General features: G+C 47.5%; 1 protein-coding gene across 1 annotated transcript in view; it reads right to left on the bottom strand.

The window, feature by feature from the left end:
• Positions 1-26,930, bottom strand: part of NCOR2 (nuclear receptor corepressor 2) — a 189,592-nt gene that overhangs the window by 101,002 nt on the left and 61,660 nt on the right. The window contains 8 exon segments of the mRNA XM_083373217.1: positions 769-902; positions 11,671-11,769; positions 12,227-12,281; positions 13,588-13,766; positions 15,638-15,728; positions 16,472-16,644; positions 18,590-18,656; positions 22,532-22,584. Of these exon segments, the coding sequence (XP_083229343.1) occupies positions 769-902; positions 11,671-11,769; positions 12,227-12,281; positions 13,588-13,766; positions 15,638-15,728; positions 16,472-16,644; positions 18,590-18,656; positions 22,532-22,584 (851 nt within the window).

Raw genomic sequence — 26,930 nt, 5'->3', positions numbered from 1 at the left:
GGCCTGCTTATTAGGGCTTTTCGCCCCCCCCCCAAAGCGGCATTATTACAAAGTCATCTTAATTGCCCCCAACAATCTGGGTCCTCATTTTACCTACCTCGGAAGGACGGAAGGCTGAGTCAACCTTGAGCCTGGTGGGACTCGAACCTGCACTAATTGCAGGCAGCTGGTGTTACTTAAGGAGGCATTAGCCCACTGCCCCAAGATAGATAGATAGATAGATAGATAGATAGATAGATAGATAGATAGATAGATAGATAGATAGACAGACATAGATAGATAGATAGATAGATAGATAGATAGATAGATAGATAGATAGACAGACAGATAGATAGATAGATACATATAGATGTTAGATGAATGATATACATAGATGATAGATAGCAATAGCACTTAGATTTATACACCGCTTCACAGTGCTTTACAGCCCTCTCTTAAGCAGTTTACAGAGTCAGCCTGTTGCCCCCAACAATCTGGGTCCTCATTTTACCTACCTCGGAAGGACGGAAGGCTGAGTCAACCTTGAGCCTGGTGGGACTCGAACCTGCACTAATTGCAGGCAGCTGGTGTTACTTAAGGAGGCATTAGCCCACTGCTCCACCAAGGCTCTTCTTTGCATTTGATCTTATTACAAACTTTAATAAAAAAAATATAAACTCCTTCGCACCCCCTCCCCAAAAGCATGACTCAGGGAGTCCCAAGAGGAGAAACAAGAGGCGACGCTTAGCCTCCTTTCTTGGGAAACAGGCGCCCTCCTGGGAGACTTACTTCGTCAGTTCTTCTTTGTCGTTTTCATGTTCTAGCTTCTCTTCTTCCTTCTCTGCATCTTTCTCTTTTTCCTCTTTTTCTTCTTGGTTATTCCGGGGCATCTGTTGTTGCTGTTGCTGCTGCTGCTGCTGTTGCTGTGAGGTGGAGGAGGAGAGTGAAAAACCGGGAAATGGAACATCTGGATGAAGACTAACACAACCCAACTCTCCCTTTCCAACTCGTCTGTGCGTTCTCCTCTCTCCTGTTCCCACGCAGTGACTTCTGATTGTCCTCTTTTTAACAAGGTTTATCAGAAAGACATTGAATACTGCCTGGTTCTGATGTGGCACATGCTCGGACAGGGGTACAAAGCACGTGAGGATACACACATACTTGCAAAGACGCCTCTTAGTTTCAGCGTCCTTGTGTATTGCAAAACGGCCCAGCAAAAGAAAAAATCTTGAATGAAGAATCTATCAGAAAGTGACCAAATTGCTGAGCCATCTATTCATCTATGTATTTATCTTTATCTAACATCTTCTGTCTATCTCATTCACTTTTCCATCTCATCCATCCACCCATCTCGTCATCTATCTGATCTATCCATCCATATCTAGCCACATTCATCTTATCTATCCATCCATCCATCTCTCCTCATCTATCTGTTCTAGTCATCTAGTCATCCATCCCTCTTCATCTATCTGTTCTATCCATCCCTTCATATCTAGCCATTCATTTTATCCATCCATCCCTCTTCATCTGTTCTATCCACCCCTCCATCCATATCTAGCCACATCCATCTTATCCATCCATCGATCCCTCATCATCTCTGTTCTAGTCATCCATCCATCCATCCCTCTTCATCTGTTCTATCCATCCATCCATCCATCCATATCTAGCCACATTCATCTTATCTATCCATCCATCTCTCTTGCCATCTATCTGTTCTAGTCATCCATCCATCTCATCTATCTGTTCTATCCATCCCTCCATCCCTCCATATCTAGCCACATTCCTTATCTATCCATCCATCCATCTCTCATCATCTATCTGTTCTAGTCATCCATCTAGTCATCCATCCATCCCTCTTCCTCTATCTGTTCTATCCATCCCTCCATCTAGTCATCCCTCCATCCCTATCTAGCCACTTTCATTTTATCCATCCATCCATCCCTCTTCATCTATATCTAGCCATATTCATCTATCCATCCATCCCTCTTGTCATCTATCTGTTCGTCATCTAATCATCCATCCCTCTTCATCTATCTGTTCTATCCATCCCTCCATATCTAGCCATTCATTTTATCCATCCATCCATCCCTCTTCATCTATCTGTTCTATCCATCCCTCCATATCTAGCCACATTCATTTTATCCATTCATCTCTCTTGTTATCTATCTGTTCTATCCATCCATCATTTGTGTTCATCCCATCCATCTCCATCCATCCATCCATCCATCCACCCACATTCTTCCATCTCTCCGTCAATCCCTATCTATCCATCCATCCATCCATCCTTATTCTACCTTCATTACTTTTATAATAATAAGTAACTCAAGGCGGCGAACATACTTCCTCCTATTTTCCCAACAACAACCCTGTGAGGTGGGTTGTGGGTAACATGCCGGCCAGTTTTCAATCATGATGACTAAACTGGGTGGCCAGCTAGAAGATACCCATAAAAAACAGGCAAGGCTTCAGCTACACCGTTGCAACTGCCATCTTGACTTTTTTGACTTTCCCAGGAAGCCACAGCCGAGTAAAAGCATGCCGACAGCTCCCAGCCCTGGTCCTCTCTGCATCGCTTCTGAACACTTCCAAACCAAAACAGCGCTTTGCGCAAGGAAGGTGGAGGAAAGCAGCCTCTCCCAGGGGCTGTGCAGAGAGACAGGATGGTGGAGTGGTTAGGGTGCTGGAGGACCGTAAGACACATAGGCCGGCCGTCTGGAGATGCTGGACCAGCCCCTCTCTGGGCCCAAATCAATTTGCAGAGTTGTTATTATGAGAAGAAAAAACAACAGGAGGGGGGGCACTGCAGACCGTGCCTGGTGTTTTGACAAACGAGAGAGCTGGATCGCCATCCAGTCAATCAAGAATAAACACAGATCCAGGCTTACTACCCATGTAATGGATAAGAAGTTCATGCGTGTTATTTTCAACTTATGTTTGGCAACCGCTGCAGATAAAGGGCTCTGTCCAAATTATTATCTGCCCATATAAGGATAAGTTGCCACGATCAATTCCATTTAGACCCAGCCTTTTTCCCCCAGGAAACTGGAACGATCCTTTCTATATTATCCCCATAACACCCCTGCGAGGTAGGCCAGGGAGCTGCCATGGCGGAAGCCGAATCTCTCCTCTGCTCTTCCTAGTCCTCCTCCAACTCTCTACAGGTAATCCTCGACTTACAACACTTCATTTAGTGACCATTCGTTCAGAGTTACAACAGGACTGGAAAAAGTGAGTTACGGCCGTTTTTCTCACGTTGCAGAATTCCCGTGGTTACGCAATCAAAATTCAGATGCTTGGCAACTGACTCATGTTCCAGGGCCGTGTGATCCCCTCTAACCTTCTGACAACGAAAGTCAACGGAGCAACCGTATTCAGTTAACAACCATTTTACTAACTTTAACAACTGAAGGGGGGGGGCTATTTAACAACTGTGGCAAAGAAGGTCGTAAAATGGGGGGGCAAAACTCATTCAGCAAATGTCTCGCTTAGCAACAGAAATTGGGGCTCAGTCGTGGTCATAAGTAGAGGACTCCCTGCAATCAGAATCAGTTTTCTGTTTTCTGTGTCTCTACGTGTGTTGGGTTTGGCAGGCTGTCCCTAAGCCATCATGACGAATCTCTTCAACCAGCACAAGCCTGGTGAACTTCTGCCTAAATGAGTCAGGCATGCCACAGATGGCCCTCCTCCAAACCCACACAGGGACATTTGCAAATTCGGAAAAAAGACCCAAGAATGCTCCAACTAGGAATTCTGCCCCGAGCAAAGGGTTGGGGCTGGATGGCCTCCGGGACCCTTTCCCAATTCGAGGCAACCCACCGTGGTAGCCAGAGTTGGTCCCCGTGCAGAATCGGCTTCGACTCACCACCCCAAACTCATCCAGGGCCCCACATTCCTCCTCTGGGCTCACGTCATGCTTTTCCTCCTGACTCAATCATTCTGCAGGTTGCAAACAAACCTGTCTTGTGTATCCAATCCTCCCAGTTCTTATGTTGCTGCCGCAGCCCCCGCCTTTCCTCCCCCCCCCACAGGGCCGAAAATCCTCCTCCCCAACTTTGAATGCCTGGCAGCTGCTGGCACCGTGCCTCTTCTCTGCCGCTGCGGCGCATAAATTATAAACAACGCCTGACCTTTGCTCTGATTTCTTGCGGCATCCCGTGCTCGGCGCAGCTCCACTAGCCCGCCCCGCCGGGCATTCAGCATCCCAGCAGCATTTCCCTCCTCCCTCCCCCCCTCCCTCCCTCCCTCCCGGCACCATTGTGCAAGCTCACACCAGGGCACCACGCACACTCCCCCCTCCCCATCACCAAGGCAACCCCAGCCCAGCGCGATAACTTATCTCCCCCAGAGCACAGGGGCTCCTGTAAACAGTGTGCGGAGCGTGTGGCCAGCAGCGCTGGCTCCCGCGCTGCTGCGCTGCGCCTCCTCCTCCGCTGTGTGTTTCCCCCTTCTTGGGACCTGTTCTTGGCTTGGCTCTCCGACACACTTCAAGCGTACAAACAGCACAACCGCTTCCAAGCTCCCTTGGCTGGCCCAGAGAGTTGGGGAGGGGTTGTGTGGCTTTACAGCCCCCCCACCACCACCACCTTCTGTTTAGCTCTTGCTCAAAAGAAGAACGGGTGAATTAGGGACAAGAGGAAGCGGTTCTTTCCCGCGTATCCGGAGAGGTTCCCGCACGTACCCCGTGAAGCTACCCACCTCCCCATTACGGGGGGGGAGGTGTCAACCAGTCTTTTTAGAACCCCCTTTCTTTGGGGCAGAAAAGGACAGCAGAGGTGCCCCTTGCCTCCAGTGGTAAAATAAGTAGGGTGAGGGGATTTTTTCCCCCCCAGCTAAATGTTTGTTCTCCTCCTTTCGTTCATGGGACTCGCTCACCTCCCAGGCCTGTTCTCCCCGGGACTTCAGCACTACCAGTGTCCCTTCTGCCTGCAGTGCCCGGGGCCTCTTCATCGCTCGACCATCCCCGTGTGGCGTGCTTCACGCTCTCCGGCTCAAATGGCTTCCTGGGGATTTGCATAGTTGAGCAGTGGACTTGCCACGACATTCCTGTTATGATTTTGCAATCTACTGGAATAACACGGCCCGCTCTGCGCCAGTCAAGAAGCCGGGATGAGTCATGAGCTATAAAACCACCACTCTCGTCACCGGGAACCTTCGGCGTTGGCTACAGCCTTGGTGTGATTCATCTCCACCGAGGCCAACATTAACCCTGCAGCACAAGGCTCTCCCACTGTTAAGTGCCCGGCTTTTGAGGTCACAGAGTCCTCCCCGGGGGCATGCTGTACACACGTACACACACACACACACACACACACACACACACACACACACACACACACAGAGAGAGAGAGAGAGAGAGAGAGAGAGAGAGAGAGAGAGAGAGAGAGAAGGACAGAGAGAGAGGGAGAGAGAGTTGTGTGGGTATGCACAGTGCCCCACCAGGTAACAACAAAGCCCCTTTAGACGCTGCCAATGTTTCTGCCTGGGGGGGGTGTTAAACTTTCCAGGAAGGGGAGGGGAGGCAAAGGAAACACACAACATCATTCTTGTCCTGGGTCAAAACAGCTTTCACAAAACAGCTTTCACAAATGCAGGTTTTCTTCAACCGTGAGTCAACACACTGGTGGTGGTGGTGGTGATGGTGTGTGTGTGTGTGTGTGTAACTCTTCTCTCCCTAATTGTCAGTTTGTTGAAGTGGGCAAAGGGGGTTATTTGCCTTGCAGATTTGCCATTTTCTTTAGAGGGATACAACAACTTGCATTCACACAACACATTCAATCCTAAACTGCCCTAATTTGACAGCCAGCAACCAACTGACCATCCTAGCTACTTTATTTGGCTTAAGAAGGAGACCCAGGTCACACAATCTGCTTTTACAATGTTGTGTGTATGCGTAGTAAAAAGCTAAGCCACCAAACAATCCAAGCAGACTTCAGACCCTCAATGCAACCTACCCAAACCCAAAACATTATTAAAACTAACCTAACCCTAACTTAACTATTCATCTGTGAGAGGGACCTTGCAGTCGTAGAGGACGATCACTTAAATATGAGCCAGCAGTGTGCAGCAGCAGCCAAAAAAGCCAATACAATCCTGGGTTGTATAAACAGAGGCACAGAATCAAGATCACGTGACGTATTAGTACCGCTTTATAAAGCCCTAGTTAAGACCACACCTGGAATACTGCAGCCAATTTTGGTCACCCTATGACAAAAAAAGATGTTGAGAGTTTGTGAAAAGTTCAGAGAAGAGCAACTAAGATGATCCAAGGCCTGGAGACTAAAACATATGAAGAACGGCTGCGGGACTTGGGTTTGGCTAGTCTAAACAAAAGAAGAAATAGGGGAATAGGGGAAACTTCCTGACAGTGAGGACAATTAACCAGTGGAACAGTTTGCCTCCAGAAATCGTGGGCACTCCATCACTGGAGATTTTTAAGAAGAGACTGGACAGTCACTTGTCTGAGAGGGTATAGTTCTCCTGCTTGAGTGGGGGACTGGACTAGAAGACCTCCAAGGTCCCTTCCAGCTCTGTTCTACTCTACTCTAATCTAAAGGTTTTTAGATACCACTGACTTCTGAGTAGATTGCCCATCAGTTGTTCTCCAGATCTCCCTTCCTTTTGAATGTTTAATTTTTCAAAAATATCTACTGCTGACTTCCAGAAGGTCTGCCAGCCAGTTAGTCAGATAAAATCCACAAAGACACACAACAAAGGTAATGCTCCATTTACGGCCAAACTGAGCCCAAAATTTCTGTCACTAAGTGAGACATCTGTGAAGTGAATTCTGCCCCATTTCTCAACCTTTCTTGTCGCAGCTGATAAGTGAGTCCTTGCAGTTGTTAAGCTAGTAACACTGTTGTGTAAGTGAGTCTGACTTTTCTTGTTGACTGACGTTGCTCGTTAGAAGATCACAAAAGGGGATCAAATAATTCCCCCAGGGCACTGCGACCCTCATAAATATGAATCGGTTGTCAAGCGGTCAAATTTTGATCACTGTGACCCACAGGGAAATTGCTCCAACGGTCGTATGAAAAAAGCCACTTTTTTCATTGCCGGTGTAATAAATCTACCCAATCAGGATGAAGAGCTGGGGGGGGGGGAGTTCTACTTTGACTGCTTTTTTAAAACCAGCAGAGAAGAATCCACCCAGATCTCTGGTGTCAGGCAGTTCCAGGAAGAGAGGCACCAATGATCAAGTCTCCCGTATTTCTGGACCCTTTCAGAGAGATCATCCTCCCTCTTTCAGGACTGACCCTTTGAGTAGTTGGGTAGCTCTGCATCTTTTCAAAGAAATGGCCCTCCATCTTTCATGACTGACAGGTCCTCCTGTCCCTCGCTCCTGGCCATGCTGACTAAGACAGGAAGGAAATGGGAGGATAAACCTAGAAGAATGCTTGTGTTGCCAGCTCTCCATTAGTCATCCCCTCGTATGTGTTGGTTAATCCAAGGCACATAGCAACACGTGGTTATCCACCCATCCATTCTTCACTGGGCTTCTCTCTCTCTCTCTCTCTCTCTCTCTCTCTCTCTCTCTCTCTCTCTCTCTCTCTCTCTCTCTCTCTCTCTCTCCTCTCTCTCTCTCTCTCTCTCTCTCTCTCTCTCTCTCTCTCTCTCTCTCTCTCTCTCATCTTCTTGGCATGATGCAAAGCTTCCTAGTAGGAAGGCTGTTTTGCAATTCATCCAGCTTCCAATGGAAAGTCTCTACAGTCCAGAGTGAGCATCTCTAACGCGTCCCAGCTTCTGCCAACCTAGCAGTTCGAAAGCATGTAAAAAATGCAAGTAGAAAAATAGGGACCGCTACGGTGGGAAGGTAACAGCGTTCCGTGCGCCTTTGGCGTCTAGTCATACCGGCCACATGACCATGGAGACGTCCTCGGACAAACGCTGGCTCTTCGGCTTTGAAAGGGAGATGAGCACCGGCCCCTAGAGTCGGAAACGACTAGCACGCATGTGCAGGGGAACCTTTACCTTTACCTTTACAGTCCTTCCGTTGTTTTTAGAAAACGAACTTGAGGGATAGAGGAAACAGGGGTCCCCAATCTGTGGGCCGTGGCCCACTAGTGGACCGTGGGGTTTGCAATCAGACCGTGAGCGCATCCGTGTCCTCACTTGCGAGAGCAGTGCGCGAGAACGTCCATGCGCTCCTTTTAAGTGAGAGGCAGAGGCACGCATGCACCCCGCTCGTGCAAATGGAGCTATGCACGCACGCTTGCCAGACTCTTGCGTGGAACCATCCCTTCTCCTTCCCCCCACGCCAGCCCGCAAAGCCGGAAACATTGAAGAACTCTGCAATTAGAGGATCTTCGCTTTAACTCAGGTTCAAGAGTGGAGTCCTTGATGCTCTCTGAGCTTGGTGGGTTTTTTTGCAGACGTTTCGTGACTCAAACTAGGTGACGTCATCAGTGCTAGAAGGGAGTGGGATTTAGGGAGTGGAGGAGAAGAAAGGGTGGAAGAGGAGGAGGAGGAGGAGGAGGAGAAGACAACGACTGTGGGATCCTTGATGCTCTCTGAGCTTGGCGGGTTTTTTGCAGACATTTCATGAACCAACCAAGTAACATTCTCATATTATCTAGTATGTGTATCTAGTGACCTAGATGTTACTGATGATGTAACCTAGTTGGGTCATGAAACATCTGCCAGCAAGCTACCAAGTTCAAGGAACACCAAGGACACCACAGTCTTCCTCCTCCTCCTCCCTGGAAACCTCACTCCTTTCTAGCACTGATGATGTAACTTAGTTGGGTCATGAGACATCTGCAAAAAAACCCACCAAGTTCAGGGACCACTAAGGACCACCACCGCCACCACCATCTTCTCCTCCTCCTCCTCCTCCTCCTCTCCTTCTCCCCCATTCCAGAAACCCCACTCCCTTCTAGCACTGACGATGTGTAACTTAGTTGGGTCACGAAACATCTGAAAGAAAACCACCAAGTTCAGGGAACACCAAGGATCTCGATTTTGATTTGATTTGATCTGATTAAATTTATATTTATATGCCGCCCTTCTCCCTGAGGGCGGCTCACAACAATAAAAAATTAAAAAACATAGAGTACAAAGATTAAAAAAGAATTAAACAAGAAATAAAGGACAATTTAAGCCGATAAAAACCAAATTTAAAAAACCATGGTCAGTCCAGGCCTGCTTGTTGGAACAACCATATCTTCAGGTCGCGGTGGAAGGACCGAAGGTCAGGGGCCATCCGCAGCTCCGTGCCCACAGAGAAGGCTCTCCCCCTGGTTGTCGCCAGCCGGCATTGCCTGGCTGACGACACCCTGAGGAGGCCGACTCTGTGGGAGCGAACCGGGCGATGGGAGGTTGACAATGGCAGCAGGTGATCTCGCAAGTACCCCGGGCCTAAGCCATGTACTTGAATCGCACTCGGAGGGTCACCGGAAGCCAATGCAGCTCACGCAGGAGTGGTGTAACATGGGAGTACCGAGATACTCCCGTAAGCACCCGCGCGGCCGCATTTTGCACCAGTTGAAGCCTCCGGGTGCTCTTCAAGGGCAGCCCCATGTAAAGAGCATCATCTCCTCCTCCTCCTCTCCTCCTCCTCCTTTCCAGAAAGCCCATTCCCTTCTAGCAGTGATAACGGAACTCAGTTGCATCATGAAATGTCCGCAAGCAAACCACCACATTCAGGGAGCAACGAAGAAGTTCACGGGCTTGGGGAAGGTGGACCAATTCCTCCTTCCCCCAACCTCCAGGCTACTCTTGAACTTAACAGGAAGTCCACATGCACAAATGGCCTAAGGAGGCTTTTCTGAGAAATGTCTGGGATGAGCCATTAAGGGAGCAGGAGAATTCCCATCGCTACGCGCCACCTCCCCAAGGAACGCGTGCCTTGAGGATCCAACAATAACGGGCAATTGAGAGATTTACAAAAATTCAGAGGAAAACAAAATCCCCCACCCAAAAAAGGGGGGCAACAAAATCTCCAAACAATTAAGCTTTTAAACCTCCCACCCACACAGACCACCAATGAGCGTGAAATGATCCTCTAAAAGTAACCTCTCTGCTCCTTCCCAGGGAAAAAGCAGAAACTGTAAAGTGAGCGGAACATTTCGTCGCCTGCAACGCATTTTTCCTAGCACGCATTTTGCAAATGCAGGTTGTTCTCAACTTGCAACAGTTTGAAGTTAACGACGGCACTCAAACGACTGACTGATGGCCATTTTTCACCGTTGCGGCCTCCCCGTGGTCACATGATCAAAATTCAGACATTTGGCAACTAACTTAACAACCGCAGTCATCCGCCTAACAACTGCGGGCAAGAAAGAACGTAAAATGGGGCAACAAACTCACTCAACAAATATCTCACGTAGCAACGGAAATTTTGGGCTCAATTTCCTAAGTCGAGGACTACCTGTATTACAGGGGTCTATCTCTTCCCCCCCTTGCTAATTCCTGGTTTTTCTTCTCTGTTCTCCAAGCAATTTTTCGATCTCTTATTTAATCTCTGGATGCTCTTACGTCAAAATGGATAAAAGTGAACTAGCAAAGTCTGGCACCCTAACAAACATCTCAGACTAAATTAACCAGCTCTGGAGCTCCGAAAATAACAAGGCAGTTCCAGGAATAAACAGGAAGAATTATAAATCTGGATTCCCCCAGCTGTTTTTTTTTTTTCGTTTTGTTTTTTTGCTAAACAGGGTTTTCCCCTTAATATTGACTTTTTTAACACTCAACAAACTCATCCTTCGCCATGCACTGAAGGCATCCCTCAGTCATGTCTAGAACGGAATTTTTCCACCTTTATTTAAGCTGCAGAACTCCTGATCAAAAGGCAAAACTAGGGCAAACAAGGTTGTTGTTAAAGCTGTGGTGGAAAAAAACAACAACAACTAGAACTTTGTCCCAAAATTGGTTGGGTTCAGCTGTTTAGTTTATCCGGGAATAATGGAGGTTTATGAAGTTCTACACAGACGCTTGCTCCTCAGGAGGAAAGCCATGGCAAATCTAGACAGCACACTAAAAAGCAGAGACATCACCCTGTCAACAAAAGTGCGTATAGTCAAGGCTATGGTCTTCCCAGTTGCAATGTATGGCTGTGAAAGCTGGACCATAAGAAAGGCTGAGCACCAAAGAATGGAGGCCTTTGAACTCCGGTGCTGGAGAAGACTCCTGCGAGTCTCTTGGACTGCAAGGCGATCAAACCGGTCAGTCCTAGAGGAGATCAACCCTGACTGCTCTTTAGAAGGCCAGATCCTGAAGCTGAAACTCAAATCCTTTGGCCACCTAATGAGAAGGAAGGACTCACTGGAGAAGAGTCTAATGCTGGGAAAGATTGAGGGCAATAGAAGAAGGGGACGACAGAGAATGAGGTGGCTGGATGGAGTCACTGAAGCAGTAGGCGTGAGCCTAAATGGACTCCAGAAGATGGTAGAGGACAGGAAGGCCTGGAGGAACATTGTCCATGGGGTCGCAATGGGTCAGACACGACTTCGCAACAGAGCACGTGTGGGGGAAAAATCTGGAGGCTTTTTTTCCCTCTGGAGAAAACACAGCAAATCAAGCGGTAAAACATTTGTTGTGTATTCTCAAAGAAAAGTTTGGGGCACCTCTGATGACAGGTTCTCCTAGATCAAGGTGGAGAAGACAAAGAACCAGAGGCCTTCAGACCTTCAAGATGTTGCTGCCTGATCTCTCAGAGTCCTCAGACACTTCCAGCTTCACACTGGATTTCCTTACCTGGTTCTTTCCTCGCCTGCGGTAATTCCTTCTGACCAAGTTCTTGTAGTTCTCGTTCTTCTTGGTTAAATAGTAGTATAGGACACAATCCGCCACTGTCTAGAAAAAGAAAACACACACACACACACACACACACGTAGATGATACTTGATAACAGAGGTGTGGGAGGGAAGCACACTTGCAATAACACAATGTGGACCTTCTGATGCCATCGAGGCATGTTTGTTCCTTTTCAAAGCACAACCCATAAGAGGATTGGCAAACCAGGATGGCCAACGCTTAGCGGAAGGGATGGACCACTTTCCTCACTTTCCTTGGAAATAGCTGTCCCAGGCCAGGTTTCTGGTTTTATACTGGACATTGGGAACAAATGCCCCCCTTGAGTTTGCAGGGTGAGTTAGTCTGAATAAACGGAATTTGGGAAGGCAACCAAGAAGTTCCAACAGATGCTTCACAGAAGGTCCAAGAGATTCCTTCACAAGAAAGAATCAAGTGGGGAAAAAACTTGCTTCGATAAAAGGCAATCATGGAAAAGGAATCCAAGAAATCCACTTACTTTCCTGTCCAGGAAGGAGGCGATAAGACCGAAATTCTTTGGATGTTGCATGAACCTGGAAGCAGAAGAGCCAAAGGAATGATTTAAGAAAATAACCATGAAGATGTTTGGTTGGAGAAACCCAACTGTTGCTTCTTTCTAAATAACCATCAGAAGCAAGAGCTGGGCTGGAATGGTACGCAGCAGAGGAGGGGAGAGGGGTGTCCTACAGATCCTCTGTGCAGGTACTACTTGACGTAGGACCAAACCGGAACCCAGAATTTCCATTGTAATGATGGTTGTAACTTGAGCCATCTATATAACTGGAGCCAATTTTACAACTTTTCTGCGGTTGTTGCAAGGGGAAAAAAACGTGGTGACTTATTGAAAGTGGGGGTCCTTAAGTCAATCCAGGTATTTCTATGGCTGGTTGTTGTTGTTTTTTTGTTGTTTTTTTGTCCGAAACCAGCAGCAAAAGCCAGAAACTGGCAAAAACTGCCATCAAGCAACTATGGAATGCTGTCAGCAGTCATCAGGGTTGCCAAGCCCCCCCCCCTCCCCAAATGCAGTCATGTGATCATGTGGGGAGCTGTTGGAACTCCAGAACTGGGTCCTAAGTAGCTTTTAGGAGGTCCATTGTAACTTCCACCAGTCGCTAAGAGGAGAGGACGACGGAAGCCATGCTTCCCCAAATCTCTTGCCATGGGACACGCAAGTTGGGAATGAAGAGAGTTAGTGTTGTGATTCCTTGTCAGCCAGTGGATCTGGCAGCTGAGTCTGAGGAATCAGAGGAGGAGGAGGAGGGGCCTGGAGTGACATTAGAGTCAGAGGAAGGCTCTGAGGAGCTCCAAGACTTACAGTCTGACAAGGAGCCTGGCCCCTCTACTTGCACTCAGGCTGAGACACAGCTGTGCTGGGAGCCTGAGTTGGATAGTGATGAGGAACAGCTGGGACAAATCCAGGATGCACGAATGTGCAGGCAAGAGAAGCGAGTAGGACAGAGGAATGCAGTGGGGCGGCTCCAAAGGCAAAGGAGAAGGCATTAGGAAGCCAGGCCTTGGCTGAATAATAAAAGGGAAGGTGTGGAGATGCTGGTTGCCAAAGGCAACCATTCGTGTTGAGGATCGAGTTTCTGTGAACTGTGTTTGTTTGCCTTGGACATTGAATGAGGCCTGTGAGAATAAAAAGGGTTGGTTTTTTCTTGTTTCTTGGAAGAGGGGTTTCTCCTTGTGAGCGTAACAAGGACTCCGTGTAGGCTGGGACAGAACAGTTAGACTTCCAAACCAGGAAGGGACATGAGGTTCCCTACTCCTCGGCGTGAAGACCTCCCCCTCTTAGCCTGCACCCTCAAGGACAAGCGAGGCGCACTGCCCTCCACTCACTTCTCTCGGAAGGTCTCTTTCTCCTGTTCGCTCCACATATTCATCACCTGCCGGTCCTTGTAGACCTTCATGGGGTCGTCCATCAGGCCGTTCATGTTGATGAACTTGATGCGTTGCTGTTCAGCGTCGTAAAGCATCGGCGGAATGACGGCCAGCTGGCGCATCTGTTTCTCCAGATTCTGGCAGGGAAGAGGGGGGAAAAAAGAGGACCTTGGGAGGAAGCAGATGATTTGGGAGGGAGGGAGAAATAGCCCAGACCTTGACAAGAGGACAAACCTGGAAATAAGAATAGAATAGAGTACAATTCTTTTATTGGCCAAGTGTGGTTGGACACGCAAGGAATAAGGCCTCTGGGATTGCGAGAAGATGGACTTTTGTCCAACTGCGGTTAGGTCTATAATAATAATAAGTTGGAAGGGACCTTGGAGGTCATCTAGTCCAACCCCCTGCTCAGGAAGGAAAACCTATACCATTTCAGACAAATGGCTGGCCACTCTTTTCTTAAAAACCTCCAGTGTTGGAGCATTCACCACCTCTGGAGGCAGGTTGTTCCACTGGTTAGTTGTTCTAACTGTCAGGAAGTTTCTCCTTAGTTCTAGGTTGCTTCTCTCCTTGACTCGTTTCCATCCGTTGCTTCTTGTCCTGCCTTCAGGCGCTTTGGAGAATAGCTTGACTCCCTCTTCTTTGTGGCAGCCCCTGAGATATTGGAAGACTGCTATCATGTCACCCCTCACTCTTCTCTTCGTTAAACTACACATACCCAATTCCAGCAACCGTTCCCTATATGTTTTAGCCTCCAGTCCCCCAATCATCTTTGTTGCTCTTCTCTGTACTCTTTCTAGAGTCTCGACATCTTTTTTACATCGTGGTGACCAAAACTGGATGCAGTATTCCAGGTGTGGCCTTACCAAGGCATTGTAAAATGGTATTAGTACTTCACATGATCTTGATTCTATCCCTCTGTTAATGCAGCCTAGCACTGTGTTGGCTTTTTTGGCAGCTGCAGCACACTGCTGGCCCATATTTAAGTGATTGCCCACCTTTCGAGTAATTACTGTCGTGAATTTCCTCGGAACCCCAAAACACAGCCTGAGAGTTTAAACCCAGCTTTACAATAGTTGGGCTTCATTTCATAAACCTGTGGGTCTTGCTGGGACCGATGGAAATGAAGGGCTAATGGTGAATTTCAGTTAATGTTGGTTTCACTGAGTATGTTACAGAAATGCTGGAAAGCCAATAAATGACTCCCCATGACGTCTATGTGGAACCTCTATGGTCAGAAATAGACTATCCCAGAATATAATTTTTCTGGATGGGACATGGGAGACCAGCTGCAGTCTTCAGCTCCAGCTTGCGAACTTTCCAAAAGATGCCATTTTAGGAAGTCCAATGCTAAATGAGATGTTTCTTGGACCTGACCCAGCTTCTTTGTTTATGTTAGCTATGTAAGAGTGATGGGAATCTCCAGATACTGAGAAAGTCCATCTCAGAGATCTGAGGACTACGGCAAAAGAGATGACCACAGACTTTATTTCCTGCTGGTGGACTTCTTGGAAACATCTGGTTGCCCATGATAGAACCAAGGTGAGTTGGATTTGACAGGCCTTTGGCTTGATCCAGCAAAAAGGTGGACTATGCCAACAACCAATATTGGAACAGCAAACGTTGGAGAACATCTGAGTTTTGCCTAGGTTGGGAGAATCAAGCCGCTGGCTTCAGGCCTCCATCTTATAAAAGGCCAAGTGGGAAATGAATGGGGAGGTCTCCCCAAAAATTAAAATAAGAGGGTTGAGGCCCATCAAATGCCTCTGATTGGTGGTTCCTAATAAGGTCTTCAAAGCAGGAGATAAGAAAGCACAAAGAGCAAAGCAGGAGAAGCTCTTGGTCCAATCCATCCAGACCGGGGCTGAAGTTAATGCAATTTGTCAGCAGCCTGAGCAACCATCTCCCATCTCCAGGTCAGTGGTGGCTGCAGCTCTTCCCCAGAGGGGGAGAGGAGAGCTGAGAAGGAGAGGACTTGAAGCCCAGGAGAACTGCTGGCCCACCTCACCTCTTGTTCCGAGAGCCCATCAATAATCTCCGACACCTCGTGTTCGCTGCGGGCTGCCGACATGGAGAATCCGCTGCCTCTCTGTCCTCCCCTGCTGAGAAACGGCAGAACAGAATGCTTAAAGAGAGACCTTCTTTTTCTCGCTGGCCACGGCCTCAACCGCCAGGGCCAAGAAACAGGAAGTAAGATCAATGCTGGGAAAGACAAGAGGGTGGAGGGTGGGGGGAACGTAGACCAGGAGGAGGGGTGTAGGAGCATGACCCAATGAGCTAAAGGCAGACCTTCTAGTCATTCAGCTGTTCTGCCCTACCAAGAAAGGTTTGTGTGGGCATGTCTTTGCCCGAGTGTTTTGATCATACCTTGGTACAACACCCGTGTTCTGGTGGCCCCCTTGAGAAGCTACACACTCCACAAAACATTACTGGGAAGGGGGTATCCAGATGAAGAAATGAGCGGATGAAGATGAGACCCTCACCTGATGGAACGCCAACTCAACCGGAAGCTCGGCTCCAAGGCAAACAAACCAATTAACCTGTGTTTCAAAGAACTACTCCGCTGTGTAATTTACTTACAGATTCCCACTCTTGATTAAAAACTTCAATTTGACAGCAAACCACCAGGGAGGGGATTTTGTAACATTACGTTGCAGTAGTATGTAAAGTCATTGAGATGGTTTGTGATGGTCCCACCTTCTCTCTTCAAAGCTCCCAGTGAGCAGAAAAGAGGACTGCAAACTGGATTGGGGTGGATGGCTGGATTTTGGTCCCCGGGAAGGAGGAAACCACCTCGGGAACGTACATCTCACGAGAGACCACCAATGGTCTACCAGCTGACCTTTGCATTCGTTCCTGAAGTTCTCTCTGCTTTCTAATCTCAGGGAATTGTTTCTCATAATATTCACGGACTCTGCTCTCTTTGGCTCGGCGCCGGGGGTTATTTTCAATGCGTTCCACCTTCTTCTCCCAGGCTTCCATCAGCTGGTCATACCGCTGGCAGAACTTCTGCTCCTGAAGAGACAGGGAAAGATAAGTCATAAAAAGGAGGTTCCAAGACTCTCAAATCCATCGGGAAACTGTATCTAGTCAACAGGGATTTTCCAAGTCCAACTGACACCTTCTGAAACTCAGCAAGGAGAACGTCTAGTGCAGACATGTGAAACACAAGGCCCAGGGGCCGGATCCAGCCCACAAAGTGGTTTCATGTGGCCCCCAAAGCCATCCTGGAAACAGTGAGGGAACGGCCCCCACTGCCTTGGCCCTGGCCCAGAGACCCTCCTTCTGCCAGAGACCCTCAGATCTGTCCCACTCCTGCCCAGGCCCCCATAGGCACCCTTGATGCAAACGATGTAGAGCTGGCCACGCCCACCCAGTAGGCCATATGCACTCCAGCTGCACCCACCCAGTAGGCCGCACCCACCCTGGCCATACCCACCCGGCCCCCTGAGGGCAACCGCAATGCTGATGTGGCCCTCAGTGAAATTGAGTTTGACACCCCTGGTCTAGTGGAAGAACCAGAAACGTTCTCAAGTTCATTCAACCTGCAACATCACCCTTTGATCCCGGTGAGGGGTGTGAGCGCAGCAACTACAGATTGACAACCACAGTGTGTGGCTTGGCACGAACCTAGCCCCATTATGGTTTAATCGAGGAAACATGGTTTTCAGGACGGACAGAGTTCCATGAGAAACAGAATTCTGCATGAACCAGCTAGGATTCTTCTCGCTTCCTTTCGCAAGAAGCAAGGTTTCCCGGGAAAACCTGGCGTGCAACACGCTGAAGCTATTGATTTCCCAGTCTTTAAAAAACAAGGCCATTGAAATTCACAGAATGCAACAGAGCGCACACACAGAAGCAAAGCAAAGCAGAAAGATCAATATATGGAGCGCTGCCATTTGCTTTACGATTCCTTGGTTCAGGTCCTCAATAAATAAATAAAAGATCTGCAACCCGAAGGGACAGGAAGAGATTTTTTTTCAATAAATGCATCTCCAAAACTCAAGATGTATCTACCTGGGATGGAAACCAAAGGAACACGTGCGTTAAGTGCAGTGTGGCTGACTAAGAGACAACCCTAACCCTGAAGACAGATTTAGGAGACCGAACAAGAAGGCCTTGAGAAAACGAAGATCATCTCAGGCCTTTCATAAAGAAAGTGCATTCACAGAATACAGAATGACAAGAGTTGGAAGGGACCTTGGAGGTCTTCTAGTCCAACCCCCTGCTCAAGAGAGCCTATCCCATTTCAGACCAATGGTTGTTCAATCTTTTCTTAAAAGCCTCCAGTGTTGGAGTACCCACAACTTGTAGTGACAAGCCATTCCACTGAATAACAGAATAACAGGAGTTGGAAGGGACTTTGGAGGTCTTCTAGTCCAGCCCCCCCCTCAAGCAGGAGAACCTATACCGTCTCAGACAGGTGAATGTCTAGTCTCTTCTTAAAAATCTCCAGTGATGGAGCGCCCACAATTTCTGGAGGCAAAGCTGTTCCACTGGTTAATAGTCCTCCCTGTTAGGAAGTTTCTCCTTAATTCCAGGTTGCTTCTCCCCTTGATCAGTTTCCATTCAATACTTCTTCTCCAGAACAGAAGATGGAATACAGAATAAAAGAGTTGGAAGGGACCTTGGAGGTCTTCTAATCCATCCCCCTGCTCAAGTAGAAGACCCTATCCCATTTCAGACAAATCGTTGTCCAATCTTTTCTTAAAATCCTCCTGTGTTGGTGCACCCACCACTTCTGGAGGCAGGTTTTTCCACTGGTTAACTGTTCTAACTGTCAGGAAGTTTCTCCTTAATTCTAGGCTGCTTCTCTCGATTAGTTTCCACCTGTTGCTTGTTGTCCTGCATCTCTGCCTCTGAACAAGATGCTTGCTTGCAGCCTGCCTGCCTCCTGAAGGATGATAAGCATACCAAACCCCGTTTTGGGGTTTCACAAAAGGAAGCAAAAACATCTCACCCACTGTTTACGAGCATGATTCCTCCTCTTGAAGTATAAGATCAGCTTCTTCCGCATTGCCTGGTTTCTGCAAAAGAAGATAAAATACAGTTGGAACAAGGGAGAGCCACTGTTCCTCCACACCCTGAATTGCTAGCTTGCAACGAAATGCCAACAGCGGCAACAGTGGACTGCCATGCTGGTTTATCGGCAGGAAGGACAAGGGAGACGCATCTTCAGTAACAGGTTGTTTATTCAGTTAGCCCGGACAAGAGAACAGGGAAAAACATGCCTTATATAGGCAGCTGTCAAACGGGACAGCAAATCAGCTGGGCGCGTTTTCCCGCCAAGAACAGGGGGCCAATCGGTCAGCTGTTAGGGCAGAATCTCCCCAGAGACAGCGCTGGCGCGTTAGTTAGGCAGGGGAATCCCGTCAGCTGGTTTTGGCGCGCGGCCGGCGTTTTGACAGCTCGCCGCCGCTACTGTACATGCGCTAACTTTGACAGCTTGCGGCGGCCGCCGGGGGCCTGCCGCGGTTTTGACAGTTCCGTCGGTAATGCGCATGCGCGCCGTTTGACAGCTGTCAAACGGCCGCGTGTGCTTGTAGGCCGCGTGGGCGGCTGCGCACATGTAGTCTTTTGACAGCTGTCAGTGCGGCCGCGTAAAAAGCGGCCTATGACAGCTGTCATTGTGTTTTAATATAATGCACATGCCATCAACTCTGGGCCTTTCCTTGCGTTTTTCATTTTTTAAATTGATTTTTATCCCAGTTTTATTGTTTTAATCTCAAGGCTGTGGTGAGCATACCTCCTCCTTCCCCCTCCTATTTTTCTGCCACAACAACTCTGCAAGGTGGGTTGGGCAGAGAGGGAAGGGTTAGCCCAGAATCATCCAGCTGGCTTTCACGTCTAAAGAGGGTCTAGAACGGTCTCCTGGTGGTTGGCCCAAGGTCACCCAACCAGCTTTTATATGCCTAAGGCGGGATTAGATCTCACCATCTTCTTGATGATTGGCCAAGGTCACCCAGCCGGCTTTCAAGCTTAAGGCAGGACTAGAACTCACCGTCTCCTAGTGTTTGGCCCAAGGTCACCCAGCCGGCTTTCATGCCTAAGTTGGGACTACAACTCACCATCTCCTGAGGTTTGGCCCAAAGTCACACAGCTGACTAACTACACCTGAATCAACTCCAAGGCTTTTGGGGGATCCGTGATAAAACTCTGATTTGGCTCACGATACTCTTGGCTGTATTCACACAACCCAGTTTAGTTCGGCCACTTCCAATCTTGCAGTTTCATTCACACAACGTGCAAAGCTCTTTTTGTGGGTTTTTTTCCCCCCTAGATAACATTGTTTATGGTCCAACGTAAGGCATGGAAATGGACAATTCGGGAACTAAGTCAAACGGGATGCATGCAAACACAATTTTACTATCCCTTCCCTTGGATTCTGACACAGCATCTGTTTGTGATAGAAGAAACCAACCTGCTGTTTGGGCACTCTGGATTGAAAACATCTGAATCAAAACAGGAGCATCCCATTTGCTCTTTTTCAAAGAAAATAAAAACAAAATAAACCAGCTTCTTGAATCGAGAAGCCGACGCTAAACGGTTCTCAAAAGAAAACGGAGAAGCTGAATTTCCGCTTTGACTGGAAAAAAGGATTCAGCTGTAAAAAAAACAAAAAACCAAATTCGATTTCTCAGGTAGCATTCAGCAGGTGGTTTTTTTTCCAGCACAAAATAGCCCTTAATAACAGACACCAGCAGCCAACTTTACAAATAAAGGTAAAAGTGGACCGGGGGGAAAAAAACCTCACTATTGTGCTGAGATGCAGAACAATAACAGAAGAAAGCTCGTATTGAAATTTAGAGGCCGAATTACTTTCAAAACCTGCTTTGCAGAGGGTAATTTAAAAAGAAAACGCTCTGGGGAGCTCAGAATTAAAACTGATTTTTGCAGATGAATGCCATTCCTGTACAGGCCAACTTCCACGTTTCTAGATCTTATGACGGGATCAAAACACCACCTCCAAAAGCTTAAATCCCTGGAACGAGGGGAGATCTGGGGCCTTTTCAAACTCACAACAAGGAAGGATGAGTTTTAAATCCAGGAATCGGGAGCTATGCATCCATTTTCTGGGGATGGAGGCAACTGGGAAGAAACAAAACTCCTCTGAAGGAACAGCTTCTCTTAAAAAGCAGCAGAAAGCAACATTGGCAACTGTAAAAATTTGTGGACTTCAACTCCCAGAATTCCCCTGCCAGCATGATGGCTAGGGAATTCTGGGAGTTGAAGTCCACCGGTCTTAAAGCATGCTGGCTGGGGAATTCTGGGCACTGATGTCCACCTGTCTTAAGGAGAGCTGATTGGGGAATTCTGGGAGTTGAAGTCCACCATTTTAAAGATACCATGTCTGTGGAACCCTGATCTCGAAGTTGCCAAGGATCTCCTAAGTTCACCAAACAGTCTTTAGAAGCTGGGAGGGGAAACAAGGCAGCTAAATCTTGACATTTTAATCTTCTGTCCAATCTTCAGGAGATGAACCCCTTTACATTTGGAAAGTCATCAAAAACATTCTGGGAGGGGTTGCTAGGCGCCAGGAACCCCAGTGTCTGCCTTGTCCCCCCCCCCCCAAACATCTTCTGGATTCTCTTTCATCTCTCCCTCTTTTTTTTTTCCCAAACCTTGCAGCTCCCTTTGCAAATTTTCTGGGAATGGCCCGTAAGAACCTCAAGAGCACACCACAGCGTGCCGGGCTTTTTGTCCATGTAAATGTGCAAAGACATAGGAAGCTGTTTGTGGAGAGGTTAAACTGGGTCAGCTCCTGCAGGCATCACGTGCCTTGTTCCCAGGGGCAGAGCTGAGGAAAACACAGGTTGGCTGCTGCAGCTGAGAAACTAGAGAGAAAACACACACACACACACACACACACACACACACACACACACACACACACACACTTGGAAGAAGGAGGCACACACCATGTTTGCAAGCAGCCCTCAGGGAAAACCAGGCAGAGAACTGGCCCGGCTTCCTGGCAGCAAACATCTAACAGGGGATGCCAGCCCAAGTGAAGGAAAATTAGAAGCTTTAAAGCCACAAGGTGGGGGGGGGGAGGTAGGGGAGGTTTACAAATCTCAAGTTCCTATCCAAGGAATACATGCCAGATAGATAGATAGATAGATAGATAGATAGATAGATAGATAGATAGATAGATAGATAGATAGATAGATGATAGATAGATAGATAGATAGATAGATAGATAGATAGATAGATATAGATATAAAAAGATAGATAATTGAGAGATAGAGAGAGAGAGAGAGAGATAAAAAGATAATTGATAGATAGATAGATAGATAGATAGATAGATAGATAGATAGATAGATAGACAGACAGACAGACAGACAGACAGACAGATAGACAGACAGAGAATATATAGAATATAGAAAGATGTATGTATGTATGTAGATAGATATAGAGATATAGATAAATGGATAGATGGAAAGGCTAGATCAGGGGTAGGCAGCCTTGGCTCTCTTTATGACTTGTGGACTTCAACTCCCAGAATTCCTGAGACAGCCATTCCACAGCCATGGCTGTCTCAGGAATTCTGGGAGTTGAAGTCCATGAGTCATAAAAGAGCCAAGGTTGCCTACCCCTGGGCAAGATGGACAGAAATAGAGAGAAAGATAAATGGATAAATGGATGGATATATAGACAGAGAGGTAGATAAAGATAAATGGATGGAGGGATAGAAATAAAGAGGGAGCTAAATGGATAGATGGAACGCTAGCTATAGAGATAGAGAGATACAGACAAATGGATAGATGGATGGACATAGACAGAGAAATAAAGGGGGAGTTGTCAAAAAAAAATTCAATTTTTGACCTCCCTAAGCTGGAGCTTTGAGAGCCGGAGGTCACGAAGCACAGAGATGGGAGATATTTTGCTACTGGCTACTTACATTTTAATGTTTTCATGGTATTGCCTCGTGTCCGAAGGCTGATTGTACAGGGGCTGAAAAAGACAAGAACATTCGAAGCGTGAAAGAGGGCAAGGACAGAGCACGGGGCCATGCCGGGGTTCAAAAGCTGACAGCTTGGAAGTCTCCACCAAGTTTGGTCAACTATCCAAGCAGCACCACTCCTTTGGTTCGCACCCTCCTGCCTCTTTCATTCATTTTTTTTCCCCCTCTCTGGATTCCCTCCCTCTTCCATTCTCAGCTCCTCCTCGACCAAAACAGGGTTGAGCTAAGAAATGTCTTTCAAAAGAACCTGCTCTGAAATAAAAGACGGGTCACCCAACACCTCTACAAAACACAGCAGGACCTGATTCATTTGAAAGGACAAATGCAAGTTGTACACACAGGAAGGAACATCATCCATCCAGCAACAGACCAGACACTCCTCCAAAAAATCCCAAGTTCGACTAAGCCAGGGGTAGGCAACCTCGGCTCTTTTATGACTCATGGACTTCAACTCCCAGAATTCCTGAGCCAGCCAAGCTGGCTCAGGAATTCTGGGAGTTGAAGTCCACGAGTCATAAAAGAGCCGAGGTTGCCTACCCCTGGACTAAGCTGAAAATGGAACCCAGACACTAGGCTGAGAGAAGCTATTTTCAACCTTGGAAGAAATACAACTGAGATCAAAGTGGGGGGAAAAATAAACGCATCTTTCCTATATTTTCCGTATCGCAAAACCACAGAAGCGTAGAGATGGAAAAGACCACAAACTTTTATCTGTCCCCTGCAAGCCTTCAGCAATCTTCAGGAAAATCAATTAAACCAACTTCCAGAAGTGGCTGCCCAAACTGTTTTGAAAAGCCTCCAGAGATAACAACAAAGGAGAATATTTGTAGCTCAGGGTTGAAATGAGGGGTCCTTGGTGCTCTCTGAGCTTACTTGTTTTCTTGCAGATGTTTCATTATCCTAAATTTCACTGCCCTAACTAAGCACTGATAATGTCACCTAGTTAGGGTAATGAAATGTCTGCAAGGAAACAAGCAAGCTCAGAGAGCAGCAAGGACCCCATAATCAATCAGTCCTTCCTTCCTTCCTTCCTTCCTCCCTTCCCTCCTTCCTTCCTTCCTTTTTTCCTTCCTTCCTTCCTTTTTTCCTTCCTTCCTTCCTTCCTTCCTTCCTTCCTTTTTTCCTTCCTTCCTTCCTCCCTTCCCTCCCTCCTCCTCTCCATAAATTCCACTTCCTTCCAGCACTGATGATGCTACCTAGTTGAGTCATGAAATGTCTGCAAGAAAACAAACAAACTCAGAGAGCACCAAGGACCCATAATCAATCAGTCCGTCCGTCCTTCCTTCCTTCCTTCCTTCCTTCCTTCCTCCCTCCCTCTCTCCCTCTCTCCCTCTCTCCCTCCCTCCCTCCCTCTTCTCCATAAATTCCACTCCCTTCTATCACTGATGGTGTTACCTGGTTGGGTAATGAAACTTCTGCAAGAAAACAACCAGACTCAGAGAGCACCCAGGACCCCATAGTCCTTCCTTCCTTCCTTCCTTCCTTCCTCCCTCCCTCCCTCCCTCCCTCAATTTCACTCCCTTCTAACCCTGATGATGCTACCTAGTTGAGTCATGAAACGTCTGCAAGAAAACAAGTAAGCTCAGAGAGCAGCAAGGACCCCATAATCAGTCTGTCTTTCCTTCCTTCCTTCCTTCCTTCCTTCCTTCCTTCCTTCCTTCCTTCCTTCCTTCCCTCCCTCCCTCCTTCCTTCCTTCCTTCCTCCCTCCCTCCCTCCCTAAATTCCACTCCCTTCTAGCACTGATGATGTTACCTAGCTGGGTAATGAAATGTCTGCAAAAACCACAAGCAAAGCTCAGAGGGGACCCAGGACCCCTCACTCCAGAGATAAGTCACCACCTCAATTAAGTAGACCTTTCCAGTAGATATCCCTCCCGATTTTTAAATGAAATCTAGGAAGCTATTACTCACACCCATTCTTTCTAGTCTGTTTCTGTGGCTATGGAAAATTAATTTCTACCCAGTTTTCCTGTAGCCTCTGGTTAGGGACCGGAAAAAAGCTATCATGTTTCTTACAAGCCTGCTTTTCTTCAGCCTGAATATTCCAAGTTCCGGTCCAGCCAACTTGGCTTTTCTCCTTTGACCGTAAGATGAATTTCTACAGCCTCCTTTCACCATTACTAACATTTAGACCAATTAATCATTCGTTACAGTTATGACTCTTTGGGTTCTTTCCAGATGAGTCACCCAGCCAAGGCTTTCAGAGCTGAGCATAACTCATGAGCCAGGAGGCTTCACCAGGGCTACAATCCTACAGGGTCAGCACCACCATCTCCCCCCTGTCTGGTGATCAACTAAGGCAGAGTTCCCCAACTTTCCTGGCTTTGTGGATTGGTGGAAGGGAAGAGGGGACGTTTCTGTGCGAGCAGCTGGCAAGAAGGCGAGGTTGTCAGAATACAAGCTAACTTGAGGGCTAATCCACATGGAGCCCCATTTCCATCTGTCCTGTGTGCCATCGTTCACTCCCTAGAGACTAAAATGGACAATGTGAAATTTGAGCGGGCCCCGAACAAGGAGTATATATCGGAGGTGGTGACCCTTTGAGAGCTGTACGCAACGAAATTTCATTTTGATGTATGCCGATTGGTGTACATTCAAAGTGACAATAAAGTTATCATCATCATCATTCACGTGCGCCTGCCACTCCCTTAAATGGGCCATGCACACATTCACCCCATTGCTCGTGCCAAGTAAAGCACCACCGTTTCCGCGGCCCAGTTGCAAACCCCTCACGGCCCACAGGTTGGGGACCCCTGAAGTAAGGTCATGCCAGAGATAAGTCTCTCCCCACAAGTGCGAGGTAGAAAGGGGAGATGGGGCTGTGAAGAAGGAAGATACGTGGGTGACTGCAACCGGACTGCAACTCTTAGGTCAACCACTGCTTGCTGAGTCATTCAACCTTCAGCCCTGCCTGTAGAAAGAAGATCAGCAAGATAGGGAGAAGGATTTGAATGCTATCGTCTTCTTGTGCCACTTTGTTTTTGTCGTTGTCTAAAAGAGCGTTTTACAAAGGAAAAAAAATGAAGGGAGAAACTTGAATAATAGGAAACTACATCACAGTTCAGGCCAGGAATTCTCTCTAGAAGAAGAAAGAGGAGGCAACGTCCACCCTACGAGCTTCAACTGTTACGAAAAGTGGTCCACAGGCACTGAGCAAATTTCTGGAGTCTGGTGAATCCTTTCTTGAAGACTCGGAGATCTTCTCCCTTGCACTCAATTTAAATGAGACTATGGATAGATTGCGCTCCGTTGGGTGGAACATCTGGAGGAGATTTGGGACTGCAGAGAAGATGCTCAGAGCTACAAGCAACCATGGGACTCTTGAATGAATTATTTTGGTCTGGAAGGTCAAAAAGTCCTACAAGTTTCAATTAAGAAGCAGTTCCTCAGATGCCACCCCAAAAGATCTCACAAGAGATTGAAATGGCATGGGATGGGATGGGATGGGATGGGATGGGATGGGATGGGATGGGATGGGATGGGATGGGATGGGATGGGATGGGATAGGATAGGATAGGATAGGATAGGATAGGATAGGATAGGATAGGATAGGATAGGATAGGATAGGATAGGATAGGATAGGATAGGATAGGATAGGATAGGATAGGAAGGGACCTTGGAGGTCTTCTAGTTCAGCCCCCTGCTTGAGCTGGAGAATCTATACCATCAAAGACAAATGACTGTTATCCTCTTCTTAAAAATCTCCAGTGATGGAGTGTCCACAATTTCTGGTGGCAAGCTGTTCCACCGGTTGATTGTCCTCACTATTAGGAAGTTTCTCCTTAATTCCAGGTTGCTTCTCTCTTTGATCAGTTTCCAACCATTGTTTCTCGTCCTTCCCTCTGGTGCTTTGGAGAATAACGTGACCCCCCCTCTGTCTTGTGGCAGCCCCTCAGATACTGGAACGCTGCCATCACGTCTCCCCTATTTCTTCTTTTCTTTAGACTAGCCAAACCCAAGTCCTGCAGCTGTTCTTCGTCTGTTTTAGTCTCCAGGCCTTTAATCATTTTAGGATCATTTGGATCTGGAGGACCTGCTTGCTGATCAGAGATGAAAGCTTTCCACACCTTGTATGCTGTAGCTATGTGACCTATGGGTGGTGGAACAGATGATAGGAACTGTGATTTAATATATATGGTGGGTAGTGATGGTAGATAATTGTGCAGAAGACAAACACTGTCGGCCAAGAGGTTTTCTCTAGTAAATTGCTTTTTTTCTCCTCCAACGCTTGGTCAACCCAGGACTTACTCAACCGGAAGTGTCATATGGAAATGAATCACAGCTGCACTGCCAGTGAACTTCTCCATGTGCAGAAACCTCTTGAAAAATAACAAAC

The sequence above is a fragment of the Vipera ursinii genome, assembly GCF_947247035.1.
Source record: "Vipera ursinii genome assembly, chromosome: 14".
Taxonomy (NCBI): Eukaryota; Metazoa; Chordata; class Lepidosauria; order Squamata; family Viperidae; genus Vipera; species Vipera ursinii.
Note: the sequence above shows the minus strand (reverse complement) of the source record. Positions and strands in the feature narration are given on the sequence as shown.